The sequence below is a fragment of the Excalfactoria chinensis genome, chromosome 2, assembly GCF_039878825.1.
Source record: "Excalfactoria chinensis isolate bCotChi1 chromosome 2, bCotChi1.hap2, whole genome shotgun sequence".
Lineage (NCBI taxonomy): Eukaryota > Metazoa > Chordata > Aves > Galliformes > Phasianidae > Excalfactoria > Excalfactoria chinensis.
In genome coordinates this window covers 123,693,552-123,714,506 of record NC_092826.1, presented here as the reverse complement: position 1 = coordinate 123,714,506, position 20,955 = coordinate 123,693,552, and the positions used below count along the sequence as shown (strand labels likewise).

Here is a 20,955-nt window from a genome sequence, read left to right as displayed (position 1 = left end):
GTAACAGCCGGGCTGCCACCGCCCTGTCAGTCTCCAACCGCCCTGTCAGTCTCTAACCAATCATCTCGCGCATAGGGGCGGGACTTCCGGCTGCCGTCCCGGAGGAGGCGGGAGCGGCCCGGCGCGAGTTCCAGGTGGGAGCGGGGAGTCGTGAGGAGGGGGCGGGGAGAAGGTTTGGAAGTGAGTTTGTGCTCGGGACTTACCGGCTCTGCAGCGCTTCTGCGCTCAGTTCACTGCTCAGAGGGAGCTCCCGGAAGGAGCACGGGGGTCTTTATAGGGAAAGGATGAATTCAACTACCCATCCCAGCGTGGAGGATGTGAACTGGTTTGTCCTTTCTCGTTTGAAAGCATTTCTCTTCCTTCAGGTCCTTCATCACCTCTCTCTCAACCTAAGCATCTTTTTGAGATGCCAGCATTGAAGCTGCAGACATACAGTGCTGAGGCTGCTGGTTGTGTGGGTGTGCTCCGAACCTCCAGTTTTATGTTTTTCAAGTTTCTAGATGGCTTATAATGGTTTTATTCCTTTGACTGCTCATTGTAGCAGAATTGCTCCTCATTAGTGTGCTCTTCCTCTTGGGGAGGCGCTTCTCATAAGGACAGGTAGTGACAGGATGAGAGGAAATGGTTTTGAACTGGAAAAGGGTAGAATTAAACTAGATATTAGTAAGAAATTATTAAGTGTGAGCACGGTGAGGCACTGGAACAGGTCTCACAACAGTGAGGTTGTGAATGCTGTCTCCCTGGAAGCATTTGAGGCCAGGCTGGATGGGGCTTTGAGTAGCCTGATCTAGTGGGAAGTACCCCTGCCTATAGCAGGAGGGTTGGAACTGGATGATTTTACAGGTCCCTTCCAATCCAAACTGTTCTATGATTCTTCTGATACAAGTTGTAACAATATTGCTGAGCTTTCTTTTATTCCTTAATGCATACCCCAGCCCTGCATACCCCAGCCAATTTTTGTTTTAAGTAACAGAAAGAGCTGTGTCTCTGAACCAAGGAGACAAGGAAAATCTTCAGAGTCATTGTCCTGAGGAAATAGGAGGTCTTGCTTGGAATCGGTCACTGCATATTTAACACACTTGGGTGAAACTTCTTCATTTGTAACGTACCTCATGGGAAAACTGCCTATGAAACACAAGTAATGTTTATGATCTGAAGATCTTTGTGTAAGCTATGCATGATAGGATTAGCCCCATGTATCTAGTGCTGATATTAAAGAATTTCTGCTTTCTAACACTTAGAGAGTTGCTCAATCAACTTACAGTATTGGTTCTTTTCCCTGAACTAAGCACAGCAATAGTGGATTTCTTATGTTTGCCACATGAATGCATGAGTTGAGTCCGTGCACATTATTCATGACAGAGCAGTTCCTCTCAGTTATACTGTGTACTCGGCCCTGTGAAGTATGCAAGGTCTTTTTGCTTTTCCTATTATGTATTCCTTGACCAAACACTTAGTTAAGTGTTCATTAAAAACACAGATCATAGAATCACCAAGGTTGGAAAAGACCTATGAGACATTCCAGTTCAACCATCCATCTACTGCCAATATTTTCCCACTAAACCATGTTCCTCAGTACAACATCTAAACATTTTTTGAACACCCCCAAGGATGTGGGGTCCTCCCTGGGCAGCCCATTCCAGTGCCTGACCACTCTTTTGGAGAATTTTTCCTAATGTCCAACCTGATGCTCCCCTAGCACAACTTGAGGGCATTCCCTCTAGTCCTGTTGCTAGTTACATGGGAGAAAAGGCCAACATCCACCTCATCACAACCACCCTTCAGGTAGTTGTAGAGAGCAATAAGGTCTCCCCTGAGGCTTCTCCAGACTAAACAATTACAGTTCCCTCTGCAGCTCCTCCTAAGACTTGTGCTCTAGACCCATCACCAGCTTTGTTGCCCTTCTCTGAACATGCTCTGGGGCCTTGATGTCTTTCTTTTATTGAGGAGCCCAAAACTGAGCACAGTATTGGAGGTGCGGCCTCACCAGTGCTGAGTGCAGAGGATGATCACTTCCTTACTCCTAGGATGCCATTGGCCTTGGCCACCTCTGCACACTGCTGGCTCATGTCCAGCTGAGCATCAGCCAATATCGCCAGGTCCACTCTCTCCACAGTCTTCCAGCCACTCTGCCCCAAGCCTGTAGCAGTACCTTGTGGTCAAAGTGCAGGACCCAGCACTTGGCTTGTTTTACTTGATCCCATTGGCCTCAGCCCAGCTATCCAGCCTGTCTGGATCCCTCTGTAGGGCCTTCCTACCCCCATGGCAGATCGATACTTCCTGACAACTTGGTGTCATCTGCAAACTTAGACTCAATGCCCTTGTCCAGATCATCAGTAAAGATATTGAACAGAACAGGCCCCAATACAGTCCTGTGGGGAACAACACTCGTGACCAGTCGCTGGTCACAAGATGAAGTAGAGAAAAAATACAGAGAAGTGAAAGATTCTTTGGGGAGGGACAATGTAATCTTTCACCAGACAGCTTGAACATTTTTCAATAAGGATCAGCTGATCTATTCCTATCTGAATTAAACACACTCAAGATAAGATTGATCTATAGTGCTTCCATAGTTTTTTTTTTAAGCCTATATGAAAAAGAAAAATAACTGTCCACAATCGCACACATTGTCCATTAGGAAGCTGGAATCATATGAACTATAAAGAAAGAAGTTAAGCTTCAGAAAGAGAAATCAGAGAAAGATAATCTCTAAAAAAGAGCAGATAGAATGAATAGAATTATTGAATAATTAGAATAAGAGTTTCAAAGATGGGACTCAGAAGATTCAAAGCTAAATTCTGTAAAGAACCCCTGTGAGTGAATCTTACCAGTAAATGACAATTAGGGACTTTAATGGGACTGGATTTAGAGGTGATGACACCTTCTCCGTGTTTCAGACACTGATACTGAACCCTCATCTGGGAAACTTCCAACATCAAAGACGCTGGTAGCATCTTTGCAATGTGAGTGTTGTGCACTGCATGATGCTAGACATGTTACTTAGTCTCTGCTGAAAACTAATAACATTACAGTCATAATCTAATCAATGTTTGGATTTTTACTCAAAATATTGCACTGTTAAAACAGAAGAATCAGAAAGTTGTGCAGCTCAGTTTGTGGGTACATCTCATGTTATGTCTGTAAACTTGAGTGTTATGATTAAAAGTGCCAAGAAAATACATTGCTTATTTCATTTGTTTACTGGCAGAATTTAAATGCTGAAGGAAGATGTCTTTTTTCCCCAAAATCTCTTTTCAACGGGAAGTTGAAGAGTATCTCAGCAAAGTGTTCAGAAATAGTGAGGTATGTGAAACAGATACCACTGCTAACCATAGCAAATACTTCAATAATTGAACACTTCATTATTTTCTGTAACCTTAATGCTTTAAAATAAGGTATTATCTTGACGTTATCCATAGATATTTAAATATAGGTCTATTTATATAATAAAATTATTCTTTAGGGCTGTCGGCTCAAAGTAATGTTAAATATTTAACCTAAAAGGTATAAATCTGAGGCTTCAGTTTTGGATCCTGCTGAAGGATGATCATACTGGAGATTAAGTGCATATGTATCATTGAGAATATTAATGAGAAATACTCCCTTGACCCAGGGCAAAATCAAAAATACTATAGATTAGTTATGATTTCCTAATGTCAGCTGACGCAAAAATGATGTTTTTGTATATATTTCTAAGAACTAATTCATGTTTTTGAATCTGCTTGTCCATTTTCTCAGATATATTCTTTCTACAGTACCTACAGTATTACAGAACTCACTCACAGTTGTCTTCAGTATTTGCTGTATACTGTATTCCAAATGTATGTGGAATGATTTGGACATTTTCACAACAAGTCCCTTTCTAGAAATTCATAAGATTATCTCTGGAGTCAGGTCTCTATTGCATAGACATTCCTCACTACTGCACACCATACAACCATTATTCCTGCATTTCTGCTTAATGTTTATTTTATATTATGCTTCCACACAGCAAGAGGCTATTGTGTGAATCTCTTTAACCCTTATTTTAAAATCTCTCCTTTTCCTGACAGCTTATAACTGCTTTAGGTACAAAGGAGGCAGAGAGTAAATATCAATCTCTGTTAAGTCATCTGTCTCATCCACCAGCTATCACAACTGTTAGAGTTAATACCAACTTGGCCTCGGTGAAACATGTGAAAAAATTGCTGCTTGAAGAAATCCAGAAGGTTTGTGCAATTTCTGTGTTAAAGCAAAAATAGCAAGATGTTTCATCTTTTGCCTCATTAAGAGAGCTTTTCACTACTGGAAACTATTCTTTAACTTAATACATGTTCACTAGTATTGTCATTGTGTAGACATATTGATTTCCCGTCAGCATTAAATGTTAAACCAAAATTCATTATCTAGCAGTATTCAGCATCTAATACATCCAATAAAATTAACAAGAAAGGGAGAAAGACAATCAACTTTTCTTTCTAAATGGCTGATAGAGACCTTAGATAAGATTGGGTTACTACTGTAGTAAATACGGTACAGGCATCTAAGTCTGGAGAAGATGGTAGAAGAAATAGTTAAAATCTGTAGCTCAATATACTGTGCTCAGCAACTTATTTTTAGTAAAGATTAAAGGAGATTGAATGAATATTTCATTCTGAAAACTGTTTGGAAAATCCAGAGAATCTATATGACTAAAAATCTGCTGCCAGAACGATGCCCTGTGGCACCTATAAGTTTCTTTTTACCTACTTGTTAATCTTCGATCATTCTTTTCAATTTTTACTTACCCAAATTAAACATTTTGTACTTGATAACATACAAGCCACGATGTTGAAGAACTGGACTATTTGGAAGCTCTATCCTAGTTCCTCAGTCTGTTTAAAAAGATCCGGTCCTTCAAGTAAATTATTGATGTTAGTGGGTGTACAGGGAGCTATTGCATGACAGAAGCCAAGATGCTCCTGTGATGCAGAGGCAGTTGACAGCATTCTGTTGGCTAGAATGGTAATGAGTTATGCTAATTTTAGCTTGACTCTGGAAATGGGTACTGCAGTACAACATTTTGCTTAGAAGGAAAATGCTTTGCTGAAATCTGAACTGACTGGCTTTTCATTAACTTCTGGTGTTTTTAATAGTGCTTATATTAGAAAAGAAGGTTACGTACGCAGTTTCTAATGAAATGAATCATTTTCTTTGTTAAGAGTAAACATTTATTAGATGCAAAGTAATGATACTTTTGCATGTTTGGGGGCGCATATGTTAAAAGCCTCAAGCAAGCAGACATCTTTTGAAAGTCCCAGAATCATTTTAAAGTAGCAACTTGTCATTTCTTTTGCACAATTCAGCCCCAGCATCCAGTCAAATTGAAGCTGAAATGAGAAATAAAAAAAGCGTTGCCACTCTAACATATGTATTCAGGCAGTGCATGAGCAGAGTTTAACAGTGGTTTGTAATTAAGAATAGTTAAAATAAAAAAAAGTTGATTTATAATTAACAGCATCAAAATAATAACAAGTTAGAACTTATCTTCAGTGTGTGTGTTACTATGACATGATGATAACCTGACACAACTTTCTTCCAACAGAGAGTAAAAACAAGCGGTAGGGTAATGAGGGTCAGTTTATCTCAGTGAATCCTTTTACAGACTTGTTACTTCTTTATTTATTCATTGTTTAGAGTTTACATCAATATCTTTGTTATGGATTGTCTCCCAATACATCATTTCTTCAATCTCTCTCAACCATTTTCACTGTTTTTCTTTTGGTATTCTCTAAATTATGACTGGAAAAAAGTGTTTTCAATTTAATGAACTAGTTAAATGTTAGCTTCTTAGTCTTATTTACTGTGTGTTTTTTGTTGGTTTGTTTGTTTTAATGTAACAGCAATTTAAAGGAATCTGTGTTCCAGTTCTTGAGCACCCGCAACTCCGGGACATCTTATTAATTCCCGTTATTGGACCCAGGTTTGAATTTTCCAGTGTTTAACTTTAAAAATACATATTTTACTTGTAAATTTAATTTTAAACAGGATAACTATTGACAGTAAGTAAAGCACAACCTCATTTATATTGAGGCCTAGTGGACAGTCACTGTCTGAACTGGGTCATAGTTTTATTCTTTAAAGGATACAAGAAAGCACAGAAACAGTTAATTCTCTAAGAGATAAAGCTATTAAAGAGAAAAATGTAACATAACTGCATCCTCTCTGAAAAGCCAGGTAGGTGGCAGACTGAAGAATTAAACTTTTGTGGGGCTTGGATAGAGGGTTATAATAACAATAAGTTATAATAATAATAAGTTATAATAATCTTTTGCAGAAACTTTTTCTGAACATTCTGTTCTTTTTATAATTGAACGTGTTTACACTTTAATTACTTTGGGTAACTCTCTTCTTCACAATTCTTACTGGCAAAGTTCCCTACGCCTTGTCATGTGTTTATTATAGAAATACTTAGCAGTTGTTAAGTACAAAGTCATTTAACAGTCATCTGGCCTAGGAAGGGATAGAGATTATTTCTTTATCTCAGTATAATGTATTTGTATTCCTGTATGAAATGTAATTTCTGTATTACATTTCTAATAGTGGCAAAATGTGCCTCAATCTGGTTTAGTTTGAGGACCATTGTTTTTGTTTTCTCCTCTGTCCTTTGATTTCTTTGGAACTAAAATCAATTTTTTAATTGACCACTTGATAGCTACGTATTTTTTCTTCTATACTTTAAGAAAAGAAAAATATGGACCACAGAGTTTACTTACGTGGGAGAAGAGAGAGATTTCTTTCAGTATTTTGCTTTTTTAACTGAACCGCATCCTGTGTTTTTAGGCAAGATTTAAAAAAACATGAGTCTGAAGTCATTGTTGGAGCACAGTGTGGGTACGCAGTACTTCGAGGCGCACACGTTTACGTTCCTGGTATCATATCTACTTCAAGATGTAAGAGTTCTCTACATTTAAAACTTCTAAATGGGGAGGAAAAAACATCACCCTCAATTAATTTCTAATAAATAATGTGATCTGTTTTGTCTTCTGCTCACAGCTGAAATCAATTTTATGTTATACAGTCAATACATATTTGATCTGGCTTTTGTTGGAAATTATTAGTGTTGCTGTGCGATACATAAGAAAATGGCACATCATTATTTCTCACTGTAAATTGCCCTTACAGTATTTAAATCCTTAGGTTAGAAGTACTTGTTCTCCAATGTTTCACTTTTTTATATTCATTTTAGAAATATTTTTTAAAGACAATGAATTAAAAACTGTCTTTTTAGTTAGTTTGTCTGTTTGTTTAAACAAGTGACACTTTCCAGTCTTGTGGGAAAAAAGGGTGCTGCAACAAATGGATTGTAGGTGGATGTATGTTGATGGTACCTAAATGGTAGCTGGATCATGTAGGGAACGGTATTTCAATAAGTATTTTCTCTTCATGTAGCCACAAAGGCAGCTGACTTTACTATCCTGACAGATTCCAAGTTACAAATCCAGAAAAATAGATTTGTTCCCAATGGTAATTCATTTTTTATTGTTTGTTTATGAAGCACTGAGTAGAATCTTCTTTTTCTGTTGATGAAAAATATCTTCAGTTTTGATGGCAGTTTCTTCAGATATGGAAATTCGTGTTTTTCCATCTTTCAGCACTGATGAGACAAGATAAAAATCGGTTAGGTAACCATGTGGTGATATAATAAATAAACTAAAGGCTTGTCTAGCCGCTTAAGAAACAAGTCTGATTTGTAACCTAGTGGTTCTCAATAGCTCTAGATAATTGAGTCATCATTCACTATGCATACTTTCAAGCTCAGTGCCTATGAGGTCATTTATTACATTAAGAAAGCCCCAGTTTTGCTGTGATATAAGAGCTGAAGCAGCCTACTGAAAACCCTGAATTATTTGGTCCCTACTGTCTAACCAAGTATAAGATTAAATTCAAAACTTTTGTTCTTTGCCCAGTTGTGAAGGCTGGAGATTTAGTCTCAGTCTATTCAGATGTTGAAGGAAAATGTAAAAGAGGAGCCAAAGAATTTGAAGGAGTCAAAGTTTTCCTTGGAAATGGGATTTCAGAACTGAGTCGCAGTGACATTTTCAGTTTGAATGGCCGGACAATGTAAGTAAGTCCTTAGTAACTGCAATCTGTATCTACAGATATTCCAATTTTAAATGCAGATTTTTATCACAGTTTACCCGTCTTAATGATCTCATTTTAAAGAATATCAACTGCTAAATTGTAAAAGTATTTTTTCTTGGCTGATTTATAATGGTTTCATTTTTGTAAGATTTTGTTTCAAATTTCTGTATATAAGCATACTGATATTAATACTGTTAAAAATGATACACCTGGGTACTTGAAATAAATTGTTTTGTGTTTTTCAGTGGGTTAGGTGTGAGAATGACAGAGCCAGTCTATCTTAGTCCTTCATTCGACGGTGTGCTTCCTAGTCATGTATTTTTACAGGTATGTTTGTTGCCAAAACGAAAATCTGCACTGGTGCAGAACAATGAGTGTCCTATGAGTTTAGGTTGGATGTTAGGGGGAAGTTCCTTACTAGGAGAGTGGCGAGGTCCTGGAACAGGCTGCCCAAGGACGTTGTGGATGCCCCATCCCTGAAGGTGTTCAAGGCCAGGTTGGATGGGGCCTTAGGCAACCTGATCTAGTAAACATGGAAGTTTGGTGGCCCTTCCAGGCAGGGGGGTTGGAGCTTCATGATCCTTGAGGTCCCTCCCAACCCAGATCATTCTGTGATACTGTGATTCTGAGCAGTCGTTATAACTCTGTATGTTCATTGTGCATTACAGCACCTAATTCTCCGCATGGATTTAAAGAAAACTAACGAATCTACATGTTTATGTCACACAGGAGACTTGGGAGAACCTTTACTTAGATGTTCTTTTTGCACAAATACTCCATAGAACATTTAGTTTTTGGAATCTGCCTTATGAACTACAAGAGCCTCTTTCAAGATACACATTTCTGTAGATAAGGAAGGAAATCTTCAAATAATTGACTTTAAATTGAAGAGAACTTGAACTTCATTCTTGACAGCTTTTTCTTTTGCAGCTTTAACATTGATGGAACCTAAACTACTTTTCCCCATGCAACAAGTTTGATTGGAAACAATGAACAGACATGACAGCTGGCCATGTGGATTATGCTGAAACATAGGATGATTAAATAAATGGAACTTTTTGTTTTCTAAGATCAAGTGAAATTCATAATTTCAGTTTGTTGAGATTAAAGAAAAATGTTTAAGACATGAAGCAGGTGTGCAAGAGCTCACTAGTAATGGTATTTTGCAAATATAAATACAAATATTCCCTGGGCTTAAAAAAACAAAAGCAAGCTATTTAGCTCTCCAAAAAGTAGTTTTACTCTGTAAAGCAAATGTAAATTTTATCTCAAATAAACCCTCCTTCAGTCATATCCTCTGAAATAGTACATTGCTTCATTTGACAGGTAGAACAATCACTCAGATCTATTCTGTCTATACAGTTAGCACAATTCAGTTCCTTCATTCAGCAAGTTTAAACTCCTGCCTGTTCATCTAATTGCTTGATACTAAACTACACCAATATGTTCCAATAAACCAAACGAGTATAAAATCCTAGTTATATACAGAACTGCTCTGTGTCTATGGTAGTAGCAATTTAATTTATTTTCAGTTTTAGCAGCGTAACCTCCCTAGCCACAAATCCTTAAACTTCAGTCATAGATACTCATATATGGCTTTAAATAGACAAGAGCCAGTGGAGACTAGAGACATCTGCTGTCTCTGTTAATATTTCATTTTCTGGTAAGGAACTGACAGCAATATCTTAATATCTTAAATGCTGAATTTTATGTTTATTTTTAACATGTTTGTCATTCCTTATTCCAGGACTTGGTACAAGCCATAAGGTTTGAATTCTCCTGTTTTTGTTTTTATGATAGAACTTACCTTCAGTGGTTGTCAGCCATGTTTTAAACCCTCAACCAGGAGAAAGAATTTTGGACATGTGTGCTGCACCTGGAGGAAAAACAACCCATCTTGCAACATTAATGCATGACCAGGTAAGAGAAGTCACTGAGCATTTTCTGTCTCAGTGAAGTCTGAACACCATCACTTTAACAGATCTGTCAGAATGCATGCAGATAACTTACTTAGAATAGCAAGCCACTAGTACTCAAACATTCTGTTTACCAATGCATTTTGTTAGTATGTGAAATGAGCACAGACTACTAAAAGGTTGCCATCCCATTTAAGACCTGATTTGCTGCAAATGGATCTGTTGAAATATATGTTTGATTTCACTTGTTTATAATGGAAGAATGTGTTGACTTGCACGTTACTCAGAAATACACTGGATTAATGAAACTGAGGATTTATGGGAATAACAGGTTGCTGTGGTGTGCTGAAAGAATGTGTAGCTTTAAAGTAGGAATTGAGAATAGTTAAATCTTGAGGATTTATCACTGTTCAGAGCGCAGTCCAAACCACCCTTTTTCCCCAGATGTTATAGAGGAAACTTTTGCAGTAGTGACTGGAATGGGCCAGATGGGGGAGACCTGTTGTATTTCAGTCTGTTCCTGTTGCTGAGTGCCTCTCAAGAGAAGAAATTATCTTTAATGTGTCCACAGTACGGCACATGTACAGTAAAGCCACCATTTCAGCAACAGCCATAACAACGTTTAAGCACCATCAGAATGTTGTACAGCATGCTGAGTGGTAATGGGAGAAGCAGTGGCATCAGGTCACTGGGTACTCATGGTAGAGGTGAGTCGGCTCACAGCAGCTGGGGGCTAGAAACAATTGAAACAACATAGATCCTTGTCTTTGGACAGGCTGGAGAGCTGGGCAGTAAGAAACCGGATGAGGTTTAACATAAGCAAGTGTAGAGTCTTGCATCTCGGTAGAAATAATTGCATACACAAGTACAGGTTGGGGGAAGACCTGCTGGAGAGGAGCTCTGCTGAGAGGGACCTGGGCATCCTGGTGGACGACAGGTTGGCCATGAGCCAGCAGTGTGCCCTTGTAGCCAAAAAGGCCAATGGCATTCTGGGGTGCATTAAAAAGAGCGTAGCCAGCAGGTCAAGGGAGGTGATCCTCCCCCTCTACTCTGCCCTGGTGAGGCCTCATCTGGAATACTGTGTCCAGTTCTGGGCTCCCCAGTACAAAAAAGACAGGGATCTCTTGGAAAGAGTCCAGCGGAGGGCCACAAAGATGGTGAAGGGCCTGGACCATCTCCCCTACGAGGAGAGACTTAGGGAACTGGGTCTGTTTAGCCTTGAGAAAAGAAGGCTGAGAGGGGACTTGATCCAGGTTTATAAATACCTGAGGTGTGGGAGCTATAGTGGCGAGGCTGGTCTCTTTTCAGTAGTGCGTGGGGACAGGACTAGGGGCAATGGGCTGAAACTCCAGCATAGGAAGTTCCGCACGAATGTGCGCAAGAACTTCTTTACGGTGAGGGTGACGGAGCACTGGAACAGGCTGCCCAGGGGGGTGGTGGAGTCTCCTTCTCTGGAGATATTCAAGACCCGCCTGGACGCCTACCTGTGCGACGTGGTGTAGGGAGCCTGCTTTGGCAGGGGGGTTGGACTCGATGATCTCTAGAGGTCCCTTCCAACCCCTATAATTCTGTGATTCTGTGATTCTGTGATTCTTTCTTTCCAGTCCTAGACCTACAGATTGGCTAACATGGTTACTACAGTCAACCAGTGTACCTTCACTAACTTCTTTTTCTTTCTTTTTGCATACAGTCTGTCTATTTTTAATACGGTCATGTTGCTCTTCCATTAGTCTTCTGGAGAGCTATCACCAAATTAAAAAAAATGGTCATGTTTTCTCAGAAGATCTGAATCACTGTAGCAAGTCCATTCGTAGTTCTTGGTCTCTGGCTATGAGTTGTTTGTTTCCTTTTGTTCTGTTTTTTGAAGGTCATTTTTGAAGGTTGATTACAGTTCTGGATTTCACTGACAATACTGAGAAGTGTTTTCTTTCCCGTTTACAAATTTCATCTAGCAGGTAGCGCTGTGTGCCTGTTTTGATTTATCCTGCAGAGAAAAAGAGAACTTTTATTCCTACCTGAATGGAAGGATGCAGTAGTTGTCACTTCCACAAGTGTAATGGTATTCTATGAACCTGAGTCAGAGGTACAGCTGTGGGTCTCCTTTCCTCTGAGCTGAATGCAGTAACATCTCCATGCAAATTTAAAACCTGTTGACCTATTTTACCACATATTTGAGACTTCAACCTTCTAACAAATTATTATTATTTTTTACCTAATTGAATGCTCAGTAAAACAATATGAAACAAACAAGAAAACACAAACAAAATCTTGTTGGAAGTCAGACATTATAGGTTCCCATTTTGGAGTGATCAAGCTGAACAGGGTGCATAGAGCTCCAGACCAGTATCTACCCTAATGGGGGTGTCATGGAAAACGCGGGAAAACAAGGACTGCTGGAGTGTAGATTTAAAAATAATATCATTCTTTAGGGTAAAAATAAGCTTCATTCATTACACTGATCAAAGAGAAAAAAAATATCAGGAACTGCTATCTACCTAATCCTTATGCTTTTGATTTTATTTTTATTCTTTAAAACAAAAACTTTTCTTTTTCAGGGTGAAGTAATAGCAATGGACAAGATAGCTAACAAGGTCAAAAGAATTAAGCAGAACGCTGAATTACTGCAGTTGAATTGCATAAAGGCATTTTGCTATGATGGAACAAAAGCACTGTCAGCTGAGAAGAGAGAGGATAAACAAGGTAAACAATTTGGGTTACAGTAGTGTGTAGAATAAGTGTCAGTTTTTAATCAATAGTATTAAATCTGTCACCAGTCCATAAGTTTTTGAAATCCAGGCAGATAGCTCAGCTGCTTCAGCCTGTGGAAGTCCTCTTATTTTCTTCTCCATAAAGCACCTACAAAGCTCTAATTATCTGTCCTTATCACAATCTAATATGCTCAAAAGGAATGCATTCCCTTTCCAGATAGTATCAAAGATTGATGAAGCCTTAAACCTTTCATGATAATACTTAACCCCATACTCTGAGTTGTTTGGCTTAGTCTGAGAAATAAATTACTTCTGCAGAATTGCTTGGTTTTTCTGCCTCAAAATCCTCATCTATAAAATTGGGTTATTAATACCTAACTCCCAGGAGTATTGCAAGGTTTGGTTCAGTAATATTTGTTCAGCTGTTCAGGGGAAAGTAGTATGGAAGCACAGCGTATTATTTTGAGTTCATTTCATTTGCTTTTCTGCAGCACTGTATTTATGATGCTGGTTCTGTTCCCATGATGGAACGATTTAAGCAGTATCTGCTGTCTAGATTATTTTTAGTTTGTTGTGCAAAGTGTGCTGTTCTTTCTCACTGTTTTATTCCAGTCACTGGTTAGCCTAAGTAGGGATCAGGTTGCATAATTCACCTTCCTTGTCCCCATCCCTTATTGTTATTCTAGTTTGCAGGAATTAAGGTATTTTTCTTAATCATCTATGAATGTAAGATATTGTAGGTGGTTCGTAGCACTTGCATAGATGAACAAGAGCTAGCTATAATACTGAGAGATCACGAAGGCTATTCTGTACATCCCTGCAATTATGACATATGACGCACTTTGAAGGCTGAATTGGTGGTAGATAAATCAGTAGTGCCAAAAGAGCCTCATTTGGTGATAGCGGAACAAGCTAGGTAGCAGAAATTATCCACTCATTTGCAATTGTGACCTGCTTAGATATTTCAGGAACAGAAGAAGAAAAGGAGGCACAGCATACTCAGGTACCCATCTAGAGCTCCTTTTGTCTTGGTAATCCTGAGCTGAACTGTTTCTCAAGCACTAGAGCAATGGACGTTTTGGGGCTGTTAAACTAGTGGGATTTGGAAAGGTGAAAGGATAGGCTCTGCACAAAGGAGGCACATATTTTTTTGTCTATCCGGGCAACATTCAGAAGTAGTGCCTGTCTTTTCCATCCTTGTGACTGAACTGTTCTGCTGCAGAGACAACACATGTAGAACATCTAGTAGAATTAGAATGTTGAGTATTTCATGTTATCAAGTGCTCTATTTTCTATGTGAATTACATGAAGTGTTATATAGGCAGTCCAATTGTTATTACTTAAGGTAGTCTTAATGGTTAACAATGTGCTTCTGTAACAACCTACATGCACAGCTGTGCACATAGCACCTCTGGCCAATCTTACTTCAACATTTTTGTTGTCTTTATGTTTTAGTGTCAAAATATCTCAGTTGAAAAATACGGATGTGTAAAGCGGTAATGCACTGTTTGAGTTCACGGAACTGTAATTCCTTTTCTGTCAGACAAAATCTACCAGTATCACTGATGAAACTTGTCTCTAGCTGAGATCACTTTTGCGGATACCATCTATAGGACTTCAGTGTTCTATGGCAATTAAGCTGTAACAGCCTGCCATTTCCTATGGTGAAATCGCAAGGAAAGAAGAGGCACATTTTACATTACTTTTTATTTTTCTTGTCTTTTTCTCCTAACAGAAGGGCCTCCATTCCTACCGGAATCATTTGATCGAATTCTTCTTGATGCTCCATGCAGCGGGATGGGGCAAAGACCGAACATGGCTTATTCCTCAACTTTAAAGGAAGTGACATCTTACCAGCCACTCCAGCGCAAGCTTTTCACTGTGGTACGTATTAATTATTAAGTAGCTAAATTACATTGAATACAAACAGTTTGGCAGGGTAAAACTTAACTTCACTTGCCAGAATGTTTCATTTTCCGTATCTTTCTCAGCAGTTATGTGCTGGGATACATACATTCCAAAGTTCTTTCTATTCAGGGCAAACGCAGCACCTGAGTTCCATAAAACTGCTGTTCTGCAGAATGTCCCTCTTTCTAAATATGTTTCATATTTGATCCTTGCCCTTTTCTAGGTTTTTCATTCCTTGTTATTGCTCCTAGCTGTTTCTGCATCACATTCTTATTTGCTGTAATGGTACTAGAAACCATTAAGTGCTAACCTTTCCTTTTCTATCACGGGGTAGCATTATCAAGGTTTTATTTTCCCAGCTGCAGTTTCTCCTGTCACAAAAACCATCTGCAGTTCTCAGCTTATTCCTAAATTTAATTGAAGAATATTGAAGCCTTTGTATCTTGCCTGATTTCCAGCTGGTCTTATGTTATCCTTTGTCTCTGGGGACCAGTAGTTCCCAGAACACTTAGACTTGTTCTTCTGCAGAGTTATGCTAGGGTGCAGCCTGCCCTTTTGAAGCTCAGGTATCTGATGTTAACTTCTAGCCATTGAAATCTCAGTTTCCTATTATTCACACACCAAAAGACTAAAATATTCCTTTTTTTCTCCCTAGAGGAAGCAGTGCAGTTTTCTTTATGTCGTTTCTTTTGGGATTTGTTTCTCCTTGGTTAGAACGAGTTAAAAAACTCAAGTCGTTTGCTCAGCTTTGGTTTCTCTCTTTCATGATGATGGAGTCAAAGAGAGGAGGAAAGTTGAAATCATTTAGGAGCACTTAAATATTTATAAAACAAGATAGTGTTCTCCTATCTTTCATATGCCCCCTTCTTTTAAGTAAGGCTGATGACAGCATTTGCATTGAGCTGGCCTTTCAGCTGCACCAGATCTGCTGCTAGGTGAAGTCAGTTCACCGGAGCACGGGAAAGATGTCTGCAAGCAACAGTAAACAAAAAAACTCTGTATTTTTGTATTGTTTCTCCCTTTGGTTGTGTCAATTTCAGTTTATAACAATTGGAAAGGTCTGAGTTGCAGAGCAGGTTGAAAGCATTTTCTGTGCAGCAGCGTGGATTCTTGCCACTTCCTCACATAGCCTGCAGAGGTACTCTGTGAAATAGACGCTGGAGCACACAGATGGGAGGCCATGTTACAACTTCCCTAGTTATTAAGAGCACACTTCCCCTGACATTGGAGGACAAGATTTCATGAAGCCTCTGTAAACCTGAATTATATTTATTCAAAGTGAATTACAGCTTGGAAAGAAGCACAGATCTAACCATGCCAAACATATGGAACAGCTGACAAATAATATCAGTGACAGAAATACCGTGTAACTATCTGTGCTTGGCAGCATGTGATAAAAACAAAACTAATCTGCATGAGACATGCAGAACTGCACAAATAACAAATCCTACAGGGTGAATCATTTCAGTAGCATTAAGAAAGTGCATGAACTATAATGACAATTTTGAAAGAAAAGCTTTTCTAATCTATGTGAACTTTAATGTATTCCCTGAGAAGAATTAGCATCCTAATGTTGTTTTAGACAGAAAGATTGAAGTGTTAATTTTTAATATTATAGCTTAACAGTTCCTTGGGTGCCGTTACTTAATATGAAACATTTTGCCTTTAAATATAAGCTGAAGTGTTGTTTCTTTTTCCCCTGCAGGCAGTGAGTTTGCTGAAGCCAGGAGGTGTTTTGGTTTACAGCACGTGTACAATTACACTTTCTGAAAACGAGGAGCAAGTTGCCTGGGCCCTGGAAACTTTTCCATGCCTCCAGCTTCAGCCACAGGTACTGGTATTTATAGGATGCTTGACTTGTTTTGGCACCATAAGGGTACTCAGTATATTTACCATCAATAAATCTCTTTTTCACCGTAGAGAGTTTTAACTACTAGGGGTAAAAATAATACAAGAATTTCAGATGCTCTTGAAACCTTTTTTTCCATGCTTAATTGAGCTTCATTTAGGGAACATTAAGTAGTTTCCCACTGTGCGCTGAGCTTGTTTTGATTTGCACAACAATCATTTAACACGCAAGAGGGATAAAAGATCACTCAGACAGGTGAAAATTTCTCTTGCTATTCTTCCTTAAATGCATGTATTTTATTTTCTTTTTCTGCTCATTAACAAAAGAGGTGACATTTTTTTAATTAAAGTTCCTGAAGCAGTGGGAGATTATATAAAGGGTGGGAAATAACTCAAAGGAGGATTTTATATGCATGGGAGCCGTCTTTGTTTTACATGAAGAATGAGGGAATAAATTTAGTTCAAGCTCAGTGGCCCAAGACTTAATGTTGTCTTTTTTAGAGCCAGTGACTACCATAGAAGTGCCAACAGGGAGAAAGTATATAGGGAGAAAGTATACAGCGAGACACTAGAATTCTTATCTATACTGCATACCTTTCAAAATTACATCACCTTTGTTAGTTCTTTGAGACAGTTTATCATCAGGCCGTATATATGTGTAGCTTTCTTCTCCTTTGTCAGTGTGATGAGGTGGAGCATCTTAGTTGTTAGTCATCACTGCACTGAGGAAAAGCCTGAGTCTGGTACCTGTTCAACCTGTACATTCCTTAATGCCTTGAATCCGTCCTAAGAGCTTGGATGTATCTTTTAACTGAAAAAAACTTTAAATATACACAGTGGTGTACAAGAAGAAAATACACAAAGGCTGCCAAAGATTTAAGAGGACAAAAGCTTTTCTTAAAGATTTATACGCCAGGGTCCTTCTGCACATTGGTAAAAATTCAGGCTTTCCATCTATTTATACTAGAATCTTTTTTCAATTCCAGCTCTTTCAACTGAGACCATTAAGTAAAGCCGACAGCATGGGAAACTGTCCTCAGTAGAATGACAAAGCAAAACACAAGTCCTATTAACTTAGATGTAAGATTCCAGCTTAATAGACTTGGTACCTCACCAGTAATACACTTCGGATAAAGTACTTCTTTCACACAAACAAAAGACATTAATATAAAAAGTAAGGCTTTGTGTATAGCATAGTTTAAATAAGATGACACCAAATTATTTACCCACAGGTGATCTATCACATCTTACAACCAGCTACCCTCCCGAGGTGACATTTTCCAATGAATAGGAAGCTGGAGTTGACTCACCTCATGCTCCTTTACTTATTTCTCAAGTTCTTTCTGTCTCTCAGCAGACACCTGCTTTATACCCAGCCCACTGTATCCCACAATCAATCTATCTCGTTTTGGCAGCAGGTCTTGTAATCAGGCTGTGCAAGGCAAAACAGGAGGTGGAGCCATCGTTACTGATCTCAGAGGTGGAGGTTACTGCATGGCAGCTGATCCTGTGCCTGTGCAGACTTACTGCCTCTTTAGGATTTACACACAGGAGATGATATTGGCTATCAGCTTCAATGCAGTAACTGATCTGGAAGGGAAAAGGAAGAGACAGAGGGCAAAACTAGCCTTTGAACAAGCAAGTCACCGCGCCCTGTGTAACACTGTTTTCTGCATCAAACCCCTTTTATTCCAGTACTTCAAGTCACAACCCAACCCCTCATCTCCCTTTGCATGTTGATTTTTCTCAGTTTCCAACACATACCTATTTTTGTCTCTTACCTGGAAAGCACCAAATTCCTATGAAATGAAAGGAAGAGAAGATTTGGGCTGCAGCCTCCCGGCTGCCCAGCTTTACAGCTGGCAGTGCATTGTTAAGCAGTTAACTCACATCATGTGCTGATGGGGTGAGCACCTGTGTTAGCAAAGTCTGAGGGCTCAAGAAATGCTCTACTCTGCATTGCATTACAGACTAACAATGGAGTTCTTCATTTTGCTATTGCCATACCAGCTTTTGCAAATCTTGTTCTGTCTCCTGACTGAATGCATTTGATAAATGATCCAGCTAAGAATCAGGTTTTTCCAGGTGTCAGCATATTTAAACAAAAAAGAGTCAAGGCGGACATAGGGAACGCTGAGAAGAGGGATGGGGCTGTGAGAAGGCCTCGCTCCTGCCCAGGATTTTGATGCCAAATGTCCTTCTGAATTCAGATGCCTGCACCGTTCCTTCCTCTGTGTCCTATAGAAACATGTCAGGGATGGTAACGCTATTCCCGTGTACCCATTAGTCTAATTACATAACATAGAAAATCTGAAGCACTGAATTTTTTCTGCTGTATCATCTTCTGAAATGATGCCTCCTTAGGCAGCGTTCTTTCATTCTCTCCAGTTGAAGTTTTCTATGTGAAGAATCCAGCTATTTCTAGTACTGTTACTGAGCTAAGGAATCTCTCTTTTGGACAACCTGTCGTTGCTTACACAGAAGTGCTTCAGCATTTACATGAAAAACCTAAAACTTCCACATGCGTTGGCTGCTGCTAACAGCCTGCTTGTGATTGACAGGGATTTCACTCTCTGGGGACTGATTTAGACCTATGGATGTCGCCATCCTCCACAAGTGCTCCAGTCACTTAACTAATGGGCTAAGTGGGCTTGGCCACACCAGCAGCACCTTGGTGCTCTTTGGACATGCTGTATGCATGCATGCATGCTTGCCAGATTGAGGAGGGCCACGTAACTTCTGAACTTCCCTGCAGTGTACATGACACAAACCTAGCGTGTCCGCACTAAGTTAGGCAGCTCTGCAAATACTTGTAGGAATACATTTGGGAAACCAGGGACTTTGTACTGATGTGGTAATTTGCTTTCCTTTGCTACTTCCAAAGGAACCTCACATTGGAGGAGAAGGCATGAGGGGAGCCGGACTGGCGCTCCATCAGTTGAAGCTGCTGCAGAGATTTGATCCGTCTGCTGGGACTTTGCAAGGCACGGATATGGAATCTTTGCAAGATTGCAGGGAAGAAGATTTGGTTTCACTGGCAAATAAGGACTGCATAGGATTTTTTATTGCAAAGTTTATGAAGTTGAAGGGTAAATAAGGACCCAGCAATACAACCTGGAAAAATACCTCTGTGAGCCTAAGAGCAGTTCAGACGTGAAGTGCATGTGGTGGTGCTGCGAGGTTGCCAAGCCAACGGGTGACGGCAGGGTTGCCATGGCAGCGCTACAGTCTGCCAGCTGTTCTGCTGGGAAAGAGCCACAGGTTGCAGAAAGTCGGGGCTGGGGGAAGGGCAGCATCATTTTTAGGTCTGTTTGCTTTTATATTCACAGCAGGTCAGCGCCTGGATGACAAGGATGTTCAGTCATGCTTTTGTCTGTTATCTCTCGCCGTGTGAGTGGCTCACCTAGTGCAGGAGCAGTGGGAACAGGGGCTGGGGGGTGGTGAGGTAAGATCCTCTATGAAACACAAGCAGAAATGAAGCGGACAGGAACCATTATGGTGAATTCTGGATTAAGCTTTTTCTGTGGAGGTTTACCAAGGGTTAATGTTTCATTAAATAGGGCTTCGGGAAACACTGTAACGTTTTACAAATGACTTTTATAAATTGATACTTAGAACCTCATTTCTCTTTTATTTTAATACAAGCAAGATTCTCTGTACACATAGTATATACACAAAATACGATTAGGCTTTGTAGCAGGTCTTTTATAGCAGCATGAATATATTAAACCATCTCACTCTGGGAATGTAAATAAATATTATTTCAACATCAAACTTCCCATGCATAAATTGTATTGGTTCTGAAACAGCCGTCTGGAGTGGCTGACCAATGACAACTTTAAAATCAAACATTTGCAATAGAAGGGGCTACATTTGTGATGAAAATATCAGAAGACAGAAAACAGTGCATTAATATCATCTGAAATGTTGCGAATCACCTTTCAAACAACTAAGAACATTAACTCTTAACCGGTTAGAAAGCATCAAATCAAATGAAGGTTGAAATTGGGGGAGCATGCTCCTGAGAACTGACTCCACACGCTGTCAAACATTCAATAATTGACATTTCTTAAACATGTTGTCCCCATTTGCAAACTTTGCTTCAGTTTCAGAGATGTTCTGTCTGAGCAACGTTCTCTTTTTGCAGTACTGTTAGAAACAGCACAAAAACGCAGGGGAAAGACAAGCACATTTCAGAGACCTGAACTGACGTCTGTGTTTTGTTGTTGGTTCTTTGCTTTTCTCATTGGTTAAAAAGCATTCTCTGTAAAAAAATACCTTATTTTGCACTCCTTGTTATTTGGGTACTAAAAGGGATACCATGATAATTTACCTTCGCACTGTCAGAAGTGCTCGTAATCAGAATAATTTATACAGCTCAGTAGTCTGGTTCTTTGCTTACATTTGTGACAAGTGTTTTGATATAATGCATTTTCTACTGTTGTTAAATAAATCGTCTCTTCTGTTCTGCT

General features: G+C 39.3%; 1 protein-coding gene across 2 annotated transcripts; it reads left to right on the top strand.

Moving 5' to 3' along the window:
* The first annotated feature begins 69 nt into the window (after nucleotides 1–69).
* Nucleotides 70–20,955, top strand: NSUN6 (NOP2/Sun RNA methyltransferase 6). 2 transcript variants are annotated; one of them, XM_072330348.1, is made up of 12 exons: nucleotides 70–134; nucleotides 3,209–3,303; nucleotides 4,053–4,208; nucleotides 5,862–5,941; nucleotides 6,802–6,911; nucleotides 7,929–8,082; nucleotides 8,349–8,430; nucleotides 9,904–10,023; nucleotides 12,575–12,719; nucleotides 14,463–14,611; nucleotides 16,341–16,466; nucleotides 19,368–20,955. In XM_072330348.1, the coding sequence occupies exons 2-12, from the start codon at nucleotides 3,229–3,231 to the stop codon at nucleotides 19,578–19,580; spliced, it is 1,410 nt and encodes a 469-aa protein (XP_072186449.1). In that variant the 5' UTR covers nucleotides 70–134; nucleotides 3,209–3,228; the 3' UTR covers nucleotides 19,581–20,955. The 2 variants fall into 2 exon arrangements, with proteins under 2 accessions (XP_072186449.1, XP_072186450.1); XM_072330349.1 differs by lacking the exon at nucleotides 70–134 and adding an exon at nucleotides 2,902–2,963.